This window comes from Vipera ursinii (genome assembly GCF_947247035.1).
Source record: "Vipera ursinii genome assembly, chromosome: 2".
NCBI lineage: Eukaryota > Metazoa > Chordata > Lepidosauria > Squamata > Viperidae > Vipera > Vipera ursinii.
Window position 1 is genome coordinate 155,561,565 of NC_139513.1, and position 12,214 is coordinate 155,573,778.

The 12,214-nt window shown below is 42.0% G+C and overlaps 1 protein-coding gene across 7 annotated transcripts in view; it reads left to right on the plus strand.

The window, feature by feature from the left end:
- ARHGEF25 (Rho guanine nucleotide exchange factor 25) overlaps window positions 1-8,790 on the plus strand; it is a gene marked incomplete at its 5' end in the record, with an annotated part of 308,962 nt that extends 300,172 nt beyond the window's left edge. For all 7 annotated transcript variants that reach the window (XM_083356674.1, XM_083356676.1, XM_083356673.1 and 4 more), the window contains 3 exons: window positions 1,043-1,260; window positions 2,898-3,002; window positions 8,334-8,790. In XM_083356674.1, the coding sequence (XP_083212800.1) occupies window positions 1,043-1,260; window positions 2,898-3,002; window positions 8,334-8,444 (434 nt within the window). In that variant the 3' untranslated portion in view covers window positions 8,445-8,790. The remainder of the gene's footprint in view (window positions 1-1,042; window positions 1,261-2,897; window positions 3,003-8,333) is intronic.
- Between the last annotated feature and the right edge of the window lie 3,424 nt (window positions 8,791-12,214).

Genomic DNA, 12,214 nt, shown 5'->3' on the forward strand with positions numbered 1-12,214 from the left:
CGCTGTCTCTTTGGCTTTGAAACAAAGATGAGCACTGGCCCCTGGAGTTGGAAACGACTAGCATGCATGTGTGGAGGAACCTTTACCTTTACCTTTTATCCCCAAAATTATGCTGTTGTTGTTAGTTGCGAAGTCGTGTCCGACCCATCGCGACCCTACGGACAACGTTCCTCCAGGCCTTCCTGTCCTCTACCATCTTCTGGAGTCTATTTAAGCTCACGCCTACTGCTTCAGTGACTCCATCCAGCCACCTCATTCTCTGTCATCCCCTTCTTCTATTGCCCTCAATCTTTCCCAGCATTAGGCTCTTCTCCGGTGAGTCCTTCCTTCTCATTAGGTGGCCAAAGTATTTGAGTTTTAGCTTCAGGATCTGGCCTTCTAAAGAGCAGTCAGGGTTGATCTCCTCTAGGACTGACCGGTTTGATCGCCTTGCAGTCCAAGGGACTCGCAGGAGTCTTCTCCAGCACCATAGTTCAAATTATGCTACTTCAGATCAAATGAACCCAATCTCGTCAAACCTGCCAGCAACAAGAAATCTATTGTTAAAGTCTAAGGAAATTTATTTTATTTTTATTTATCAATTTATTTATTTTTAATCCCATTTATATCCTGCCCTTCTCCGAAGACTCAGGGCGGCTTACAATCTAAGCACAAATCAAATGTGCTTAGCAATGGCTAAGCTAATTTTCTACATCACCCAGCTCCCCTAAGTGACTCTGAGCAGTTTACAGAAGGATCACTCAAAAATGGTCAGGGTCCTCACTCTCCAGCCTTCTCCAGTCGCCACCTCAGTACATTAGCCAGGGGAGGAATCGTTAGATGATGTTAGGGCACAGATAAGCCTAATCTACAAGGGCTAATTCAGACAGGCAAATCATCACGTAGTAATTTTACTCAATGAAGTTGCCTCTTGGTTCAGAAAGGGTTTCTTGTTATTCTCGGTGAATACCATGCCACTTTTTTTTGGTATGTACATTATTTTGTGTTCCCAGGTTGACCCCATTGTTCAAAGTCTGTTCCTATTGTTTTTTCCCCTTCCCAGCACTGCAGTCGCCCATTGAATACCAGCGTCGGGAGAGCAAAACCCACAGTCTAGGACGAACGGGGGCTCTGCACCACTCACTCACAGGTGGCTCAACTCGGCCCTCCTCAACTTCCATGGACCAGAACAAGGGATCCAGCCTCCAGGCCCACAATGCCTCCTTGCCCTCCCTTTATCTTCCTGGTCCACCCCCACCTGACCCCCTCCCCTCTGTCGAGGTAAGGCAGGAAGGTCATCAGTCAGGCTCCTGCCTCAGATAGTATAGCAATTTGGTGTGTGTGTGGCTGACACAGATTTTCTACTTTGGAGAAGAAAGCTTAACATTCAGTGCAGTACTCTGATTTAATTAAACAGTAGCTCTGAGCCTACTTAGAATTTGAATGCCTGAAATAACCATTATATGAAAACAGCAATTCATAATTAAGATAATTCTATCCTGTCTGTTGCTTGAAATATGTCGTGAACAGGCTCCGATAAAGACAAAACAGTTTCTTGCTCCATTCCTAGTCAATGTAATTTTGTAAAATTTCTATTATTGATGTGAAAAAAAGAGGTAGGAGAGGAGGTTATTGGCCATCTTTTAATAGAGGAACTCAACAAATAATGAAGAACTGGGGCCATTTACTTAATATGTTGCTCTTTCCTAAGTAAACTGTCCTTGAGATAATTATAGTGAAAGATACCATGTAAGTATTGAAAATAAACACTAATATATTTGGCTATCATACATCATTTTATTTAGAACAACTCAGGGGGGGGTGTCAAAGGACTCTGAGCCCATGCCCAATGTATGTACAATATATATGTTCATCTGTCTGGATTACAACTGTTCTGTCCAAATGCTGAGGGTTGTAGATGATGGAGTCATAGTCAAATGAAAAGGACGTCAGGTTGAGAAAGACCTAAAGGAGGACTTCTTAACTCTGTTCCAGCTCATCTAAGATGAGATGACTTCTTTCTTTTGTTAAGGAGAGGCCATTCAGATGAACAGAATGGGTTTTCATGGTCTCCCAAGATGGGCAGTTAAATAAATAGGAAAAGTGAGTGAGTGAGTGAGTGAGTGAGTGAGTGAGTGAGTGAGTGAGTGAGTGAGTGGATGGATGAAATCCATGCCCCAAGCAACCCAATTCTTTTTCCTTTGGTCCATCCTTGAGGCAGAGATACCAGAAGAACCACAACAGGGCAGGTGGGAGTATATTGTCTGCTGTTGCTACTAAACAATTATTATTTAGTATCATTCACTGAATATACAAGGAAAAATCTTGGCATGCACATACAGTATATATGGCAAAGTGTTGATTCACCCATCAGAGTGTTAGGGAAGAGGGACTGAGAAAAGGTAACTTTAGAACAGATTGATTGATGTAGATAAACCAGATGCATGTATTGTGAGGCCATTCAGACAATGATTATTATGTGTTTACTGGTCATTGACCATTTGACATCTTTTTAAACATCTATTTGATTCTTCTATTTATTAAATTTGTATGCTTATGTTTATTAAATGTATATGCATATAGGCATAATAGAAGGGAAAGACTTGGGAACTGTTGTTTTTTTTTAATCTGTGTGATCAGTTGATTCATTAATTCATTAGATTAATGGAGTCCATTCTTTTCATCTTGAGAGTGATCAAAATATGTGCTAAATTAATGATGGCATCATTACTATGAATGGTACAACATATCTTCAGTGTAGAAAACCATCACGTTCTTTTAAGAATTACTCTTTTAAGAGTAATTTCTTATGTCCAGGGCTAAATGGTGCACTCATCCCCAAAATGCTCAGCTTCTGGTTTGCTTTTCTGTACTGTTTCTCTCCAAATTAATCTCTTCGTCCCACCTTTTGCTGACAGCCATCTCACAGCCAAAGCTCTCCAGGGCCTGAATCTGCTCACATACCTTCTCAGCAACCTGATACGCAGCTCTCCAGTGTCCCTCAGCAAGAAACCCAGCAATTGGTGAGTTCTTGGTGAGTTCAGAATAATCGCAACGATCAGATTATTCTGGTTGCCTTGAATTTTCTTTGTAAAATTATTTCCTTTTCTTCTTGCTGGAGCTTAAATTTCTACTTGCATGTGTGCACACCCACGTACAGTATGCACTCATTGGTCCTTGGCCTTTGGCATGTAACCAGTGTTCTGTCTTGGGAGAGGGTAATTGTGAAGAACCTTTCCCCTCTCCTTTTGGGATCTTGGTAAGCACAATCACTGCAGACAGCAACGATAAACAATTGAATCAAAGTTTAAATGCAGTTGCCCCTTCAACCTATTTCTTAGTTTAAGCATGTTGTTGATCAGTACAATTTTCACAACTAATATAAACAGAAGGATTGTATTAATTAGTAATCAGATAACTAGCAAAAATGGATCAGATTATTCTGGTTCCCTTGAATTTCCCTTGGTTCCCAATGTGGAAAAGATAAAGGGAGAAGTAGCAGGCAAAGAGGAGCAAATAAAATAATTAGTTGTAGAATAGAAAAACCGTTGCATGTTACATGCACTCACATATACCCTTTGCTCACTTTGCCCAGTTTACACACTGAGATTCTCTTGGTCTTCTATTTTATAACCTAAAATATTGGTCTTGCGACAATTGGGTTTTATCAATCTTGTAATGGAATACAGGTAATCCTCGACTTATGACCATTTAATTAGTGATTGTTCAGAATTACAACAGCACTAAAAGAGTGACGTGTGTCCATTTTTCACACTTACAACCATTATAGTGTCCCCATAATCATGTAATCAAAATTCAGATGCTTGTCAACTGGTTCATACTTAATGACGGTTGCAATGTCCGGGGGCCATGTGATCACCTTTTGAGATCTTCTGACAAGAAAGCCAATGGGAAGCAAGATTCTCTTTACAATCATGTTAGTATCTTAACAACTCTGGCAAACAAAGTCGTAAAATGGGGCCAAACTCACTTAACAATGATCTCGCGTAGCAACAGAAAATTTTGAGCTCAATTGTAGTCATACATTGAGGACTACCTGTATTCTTCCATTTACAAGATGAAACTGAGATTTAACTACCGTAGCTGTCCTTAAGCAGTTCTTGATCGTGGAAGCTCATGTCTGCCCTCGGTGCTGTTATCCATGGGTGATACTTTGAACTTCTTCTGATCTTTGGCACATTATTATTTATTTTATTTATTTTATTTTAATTCCATTTATATCCCGCCCTTCTCCGAAGACTCAGGGTGGCTTACAAGCTTAGCAGTAGCCTTCATTCTATGTATATGCCTGCTTATTAGGGCTTTCACACACACCCCCAAGCGGCATTATTACAAAGTCAGCTTAATTGCCCCCAACAATCTGGGTCCTCATTTTACCTACCTCGGAAGGATGGAAGGCTGAGTCAACCTTGAGCCTGGTGGGATGCGAACCTGCACTAATTGCAGGCAGCTGGTGTTACTTAAGGAGGCATTAGCCCACTGCTCCACCAAGGGTCTGACCCGCTACTATGAGGGATCCAGGTGCTTTCTTAGGGGGAGGTCTTAAAGTGGAGTCTCGAAAAGGTTTCAGTAAACTACAATGGAACACCGGGTGAATTTTTCCCAAAAGTCTGGGGAGTTTCAATTTTACTGTGACCAGCTTGATGATTTTCACAATGGGGAAAGGCCCCAAGAATTTCAGTCCCAATTTCTTGTTGGGTAATTTGAGATGTAAATATTTAGTTGACAGATAAACCTTCTCCTCCACTTGGAATGTTCTTTGGGGCGCCCTCTTTTTATCAGCTTGTTTTTTTATAAGTCCCTGAAGTCTTTTTTAACGTCATTTTTGTGTTTCTCCAAACCTCTTCCCACCCCTCACCCATTGATCAAATGTCTGGGAAGCAGAGGGCAACTGAAGATAGTCAGGCATCGGGCTGAACTCTTTTCCTGTGGCTACTCTGAAAGGCGTGTAGCCAGTGCTGCTGTGAACAGAATTATTGTAGGCCGCATCGGCAAAGGGGAGGAGGTCAGTCCAGTTTGTCTGTTGGTAGGAAATATAGCATCTGAGGTATTGCTCCACCATTTTGTTAGCGGATTCTGCAGCCCCATTGGTAGCTGGATGAAAAGCAAATGATAAGCCTTAGCATGATGTTGCACTCTCATGCCTTCCAATGGACTGTACGTATTAAATTAGACTGGCTAGCCATAATGGAGTTCATTAAACTCATTATCTAATGATCACCAGGAAAGGCCCTTTGTTGCCCAGAAAAAAGTTGCATTCTGATCAAACATGGATTCTCTCTAGTTTCTGGATGTGCCATGAGAATGCAGATAAAGCCAGAATCTTGCACTTCCCCACATGACTAAAATACAGTAGCATTCACCAGTTCTGATTGTCAAATTGAGGGAATGACTCATAATTCTTATGGAATCATTTTTCTATGAATAATTATGCAAAAACAATAGATAGTACCTGGGTCATTTCTTTTCTCTGCTATTCTTTTTCTCCTCTCTTTTAATGTGTCAATAATGTGTCAAGACAACTATTTTTAAAATATCAAAGCAACCACAGTTTTCCTGATCAAAATGACACTACAGGCTACCTCAGAGGGCAAGACATTCAGGTATTAATATCTGCTAGGAATATTATTTCTTAGGAATCTGTCTACTCGTGGGTCTCCCACCAGGTAAAGTCAGCTGCACACTTGTGTCAGCAGAATTTGGTTCTTTTGCCCGATTCCATTTCTTTTTTCTATGAAGTTGGATTGGGATAATATTTTTCAGGATCGCATATCATAATAGCAGGGGTTCCCAACCAGAGGTGCTTGCACCTCCTGTGGGTGCAAGACAATATTCCAGGGGGTGCAAAAATTTGGGTTTTCAAAATTATAGTATATATAAGCATAATTTGTTGTCTTTATTTCGAACTCTTTTGTAAGGGGTACAAGAATATATCAGAAGCATTCTAGGGGTGTGGGGTATAGAAAAGGTTGGGAGCCGCTGATAATAGAATGGCAAGGACTCCACTAAAAGCCTTGACACTCTGTCCCCCTTTCTTCCAACTTTTTCTTCTCTACTGTCCAGGCACGGAGACTACAAACCAATGAAATATTTGCACCCAGGTGCACTTTGTACAACACACATATGTATTAGCAGGTAGAGAAGCTACTGCTATAAACTACATTTTCAACTTCTGGCCATTTAAACTACACTAGGTTCTGGTACAGTTTCCCCCCCCCCTCATTTACTTGTAATTTTCTTTAGTTGGTGTGTGTGTGTGTGTGTGTATAAAAATATGAGCAGTTGTTATGCGTCATAGTTTTTCTATGAGTTACTGTATAGATAAAAATTTCCTAGGCACAACTGTCTCATTTCATACACAGTCATCCGTCCTGGACAAAAGAACCAGAATTTGGTAACATCTATTTTGACTAACAAATGTTATTAAAAAATGTAAGGTTTTGTGTGTTGTGATTCAGGGTCAGCCTGTGGGTTCGGCAGTTGGGTTGGACGATTCAGAGGAGGAGGAGGGGGGTGTTGGAGAGGTTGCTGATGAGAGCCCTCAGCCAGGCCCCTCCCACCTGGTTACGACGCAGACCCAGCTGTGTGAGCCTGACAGCGTGGATGAAGATGACCCACAGCTGGCCCTGTTCAAGGACGCACGACGCAGGAGGCGGTCAATCAGGAGTAAACAGAGGAAGGCAATGGGGCACCTCAGAAGGAGGCAGAGAGAAGCCACGCCCTGAACTGTATAAAAGGGGAATGCGTGGGAGGGCTGGTTTGCTGAAGGCAACCGTTTGAATAGCTCCTGTTTCATGGTTCCTGTCTTGTTTTTGCTGTTTGCTTTTGTGTCCATACATTTGGCAGGCTTAGTTCCAGCCTCTTGCCTTCTTGTAAAGGGGTTGTCCCTGCCTTATCTGCAGGGCCGGTAGTAGGCTGGTTCAGAACATTGTGAGCTGTAGCTCATTTCATCAGATTCATAGAGCGATTAGACTGATGTAAGATTAAATTGCAGTGAGTTGGGAGGAAGAGGTGAGTGAGAAAAGGGAGTAGAAGATGGGTTGATTATGCAGGTGCAGGTAACATAAGCAGCTTGCAAATAGCCTATCAGGCTTTTGATACCCATCATTTCTCTCTATTACATACATATAAAGTGAAATGGATACACTACATATTATTATTTACATATATTTTGTACATTTTTGTCAGGGAAGCGATACCCAGTTGTTTCTTGATTTCACTTTCACAATTCCTTTTTGTTGAGGAACTGGAGGTGGCATACATTGTTTACTGCTATGTAGTCATTATTATTCATGCAACAATCCTGTGAGTGCTGTTTAGGATAAAATACTTAGCTTGGGAACTTCAGGGCTAAGAGTGGATTTCTCTTCTCCTAGTTTAATATTCTTGACCATTTCACTATATCACCTTTCGAGTTTGCAGAGGATTTATTGTGTGATTAAGAGATTCAAGAGACTTTGGTTGCACTTGCAGTGACGCTACAATTGTCCCTTTGTCTTTTGGACAATCATGTAGTAAATATTGAAGATGCTGCTACTGATACATTTCTTGCTCTGGTAAAATGGCTGATAGAAAAGTGTAGATCATTGCAAGTAGGGTCATTATTGTTATAATTAGTTGAAGGAAAGTAAATCATAAATCAATTATACATACATACATACTTACGTGTGTGTGTGTGTGTGTGTGTGTGTGTGTGTGAAATATGCTCAGATAACTTGTCTGCCTACAGCTATAAAAATTTTGTATTTAATTCTCATTTTAAAATAATGGTATCAAATCCCGTTTTGTAAGAATGGAAACAAAGGGTGATTTTTCATATTCTAGAAATAGGCTTTAGGGAGACAAAATATTGGATGGTTCCCAAACCTGGACTAATCTAACACTTAAATTTCTATATTGCTTCATAGTGCTTTACAGCCCTCTCTAAGCAGTTTACAAAGCCAGCATATTGCCCCCAACAACCTAGGTCCTCATTTTACCAACCTCAGAAGGATGAAAAGCTGAGTCAACCTTGAGCCTGTCAGGATCAAACTCCTGGCAGTGGGCAGAGTTAGGCTGCAATATTGCATTCTACCACTGCTCCAACATGGTTGTTAATATAAAATATTGTTCACATGCTCTCATATAATGAAATTGTGCACAATGTACGCAGATTAGAGTGCAGCTTTTCTTAAGAGGAATTTGGATTGCTTTGCTTGACAAATTATCTTTTTCTAAAACTCAACAGACTGAATGAGCCTGGCAGAATGTTCCTGATAGCAGCAGTTTTGGAAAAGCGTCTTGGACAGATTTCTGTAGTTGACCATCTCTTTGTCTCACCCACCTTCCATTAGGTCCTGATTGAAGATGATGCCAGGCTGCTGCTCCCCGATCCTGAGGTCCCAGAAATTAGCGTTCCTCAAGGCAGCGCCCAACTTGCCCAACTTGATGAGGATGAGCTGTGACTCTTGGACTGCAGGATGGCCTCTGTCAGCTGGGGATAAGTAATGCCTCTCCCACATCCCTCCTCCCTCTCTTTGGCTGCTCTGGAGGAAAGAGAAATGTGGCAACAGCCGGATGGAAGGTTTTGCTGTCCTCGGATCCTGCTCAAAAGGCCCAGACTTCACCCCCTTCCTTGAATGGGTGCAGGACCCCATGTTGGGAACAGAGTGTATTGCTGAAGGCCCTTCCCTAGACCCCAGTGTATGCATGCTGTGGGGCTCTAGGGGCTTTACGTGGGGGCTCTTGGATGAGGGGTTTAGATTATGTGAGATGAGAATATTTTGTTTGTTGTAATAAAGATTTTAATGAAAACAAGGAAGTGAATTGCATCACACAAAAACTGCACAGGCATCATGAAAAGCTGATTTCTGCAGCTTTCTTCACGAGGAGCTTGTGGGCTGCATGCCAAAATCTGTTTTCTTCAGAACTAAACATAAAAGTAAAGCAGACATGTCAAACACAAGGCCCGGGGGCCAGATCCAGCCCACAAAGTGGTTTCATGTGGCCCGCGAAGCCATCCTGGAAACAGTGAGGGAACGGCCCCCACTGCCTTGGCCCTGGCCCAGAGACCCTCCTCCTGCCAGAGACCCTCAGATCTGTCCCACTCCTGCCCAGGCCCCCATAGGCACCCTTGATGCGAATGATGTAGAAAAAAGAGCCTTGGTGGAGCAGTGGGCTAATGCCTCCTTAAGTTACACCAGCTGCCTGCAGTTAGTGCAGGTTCGCATCCCACCAGGCTCAAGGTTGACTCAGCCTTCCATCCTTCCGAGGTAGGTAAAATGAGGACCCAGATTGTTGGGGGCAATTAAGCTGACTTTGCAATAATACCGCTTGAGGTGTGTGTGAAAGCCCTAATAAGCAGGCATATACATAGAATGAAGGCTACTGCTAAGCTTGTAAGCCGCCCTGAGTCTTCGGAGAAGGGCGGGATATAAATGGAATTAAAATAAAAATAAAAAAATAAAAAAATAAGCTGGCCACGCCCACCCAGTAGGCCACACGCACTCTGGCCACACCCACCCAGTAGGCCACGCCCACCCAGGCCATACCCACCCGGCCCCCTGAGGGCAACCGCAATGCTGATGCGGCCCTCAATGAAATTGAGTTTGACACCTCTGAAGTAAAGTGTTTGGGCAGGTAGGCTTCAAGACAGTCTTAAATTCTCCTTGTACTAATGCCTTTCTTTCCCATTTTTAAATTATACTTTGAACTACCCACGCATCTATTTCGCTCACCCCTCGTCATTTAGGTGACAGAGTCCATCATCCTAGTCACTGGAGAACACTGTCATTGCATAGGAAGCGGGAAGGTGTGAATGTAACGGTTACATTCTAAAAAATTTTGAGATCTTGGTTTGGTTCTCAGCTATGAATCCATTTTTGTTGTCACTGGCACCTTATTGCATACCAGCTCAAGGAGCTATCTACTGTATTAGTGTGCAAGATTTGTCAATTAACATCAGTATAGAGGGATCGAAGGAAAACTTCCTGTCTATAAATCCTGAATTAATAGGATTGAACTTAATACACGAGAGCAAAGGGTTGGGGAAAGGGATTTCTCCTGTCAATCCCCTTTTAACAACAGACTCAGAGATATAAATGAAAGAAGCTTGGTCCTTTTACACTTCAAAGGCCACATACCCCATTTTGACAGAGGCAGCTCTGCTCACAAGTTGATCCTGATGGTGGTCAGAAGCCTTCTTTATGAAACGTAAGAAAAGGGTTGTTTTCAATTAAACAGTTTTTGCATTTGTTTCCTCTAAAATTTGCAAGTGAAAAGAATAGCAGCCATCCCATTCACCAGGTATTAAGTTCAAAAAATGCCTCCTGATAAAAAACACACAAACATTTCTATCTAGTAAAACAGGGTACGAAAAACTACTGGGAGCACTCATAGGGGAAAAAAATATAGCTCCACCAACATCTCAAGACAATAAATACTAACAATAATACATTTTTTAAAAAAAATAAGAAAAGCAAAATATTAGACAAACTACAAGAGAATTGCACCCCCGGGTACTTGTTACCTGAGCAATGGACAGATGACACCCTCCATTGTTGTTCAAGAAAGAAATGATGTGGGTCTGCCAAACTTGCTTCAGGAGGTTTCACCTCTGAGGTACTGCCCTTTTACTGGCATATAGTTTGGGTGGTATTGGAAACGGGCCTTCTTTTATGGGCTTGGGTCCAGTCTCTGGGGGGTGGTGGCCTAGCGCTTAGTCCAACCTGCCACATCTGGGTTAGATATTACTGCTGCATCCCTTTTTAGGGGCCCTGCTACAACAAAAAGATACCAATGTATATTGATAATTTATACACAAGGTATCACCAAGACTAGAGCAACTCATAAATGTATGCAGTTGTGCATTCACCTTGGTTAAAACACCAGCTGACTCTTTCCTCAAAGATTCCACTCTAGGGTTAACTGTGTTAAAGACCCCATTGTGATGTAGCATGGACAGCTGTGGACACAAAGGTGATGGCTGGTTTCCGTGGCAATTAAGTGGAGGAACAGAGGTCTCTGGAGTGTTCAGTCACAAAGGAACTGACAGCAATAGTGCGTGTGCAAGGATTATCTCAAGTGGAGCTGGAGGCAGTGTGAAAGCACCTATCCTTCCATTGGAGAAAAGAATCCATCTTCTCAGCCTCATTCCCTTACAGTAGTCTGTTCATCTCATGAAAAGAGGAGGTGAGTGTCTCAAGACCTTTGTAGAAGGAAGAATCGCCTACCAGTTCCCTTTGCTTCCATATGGTTCTGAGCTGGTTGTGCATTTTTTAAGCTGGAATTAAGTTATTTATCAATAAAGGAGAATATTTGTAACTCAGGGTTGAAATGAAGGGTCCTTGGTGCCCTCTGAACTTGGTTGTGCACTGATGATGTTACCTAGTTAGGGTAACGAAACGTCTGCAAGAAAACAAGTTCAGACAGCACCAAGGACCCCTCATTTTAAGGTGTGCGTAGTCCAAGGTTACCTATAGATTAGCATTTCTTCTTCTGCTTCCTCTTTTAAGCACAATTTTGCTGGATAGGTTTCCATGAAGACAAGGCACCAAGCCACACCAGCTTTCCCACCAGTCAAAGATGGGCATCTTTGTATGTGCGGATGTGAATACATGCACAGAGGAATCCCAACACAAAGGCCCTGTAAATTCCACAGTACGAAATATGACAAAAAGTTGGATGGGGATGCGCCATGAGGGTGCTTCATTTTTATTTCTGTGTTTTCATTGAAAGATAGGCTTAGCCTCAAACTTTCATCACATAATATCAGAGAAGTAGCAAACGAGACGTTCCTAGACATTTTTTGTTTCTAATTGCAGGCAGTGAAATCAAAGGATTGAGTACTTCTACCCAAGGGCAGGGGAGGAGGGGAGACACTGCATAGATGAAAGTAGCATATCAAGGAGAAGGCCATGCCTGAATTTTCGGTCATCATCATGAGAATGTATATATATTCATGTTCACAAGCATATGAGTTTCAACACTCACAGCTTCACACTAGCTGATGGAGTCCTTTTCATTGCACGCTGGTTTGCTTGCTTAAATCACAGCAAAATGGGGAAGGCTGGTTTAGTATTGATGAATATTAAGCTTAGCTCTAAATTCTTATATTTGTTTTATGAAATAACCCAAGAAAAAGGCAAAAGAGCCTGTATATCCAGGGAGGGCATCTATCTCTAATTTGTTAATCTTCTTACACTTTTAGTGCAAAACAGATGTTTAGAAGAATTCA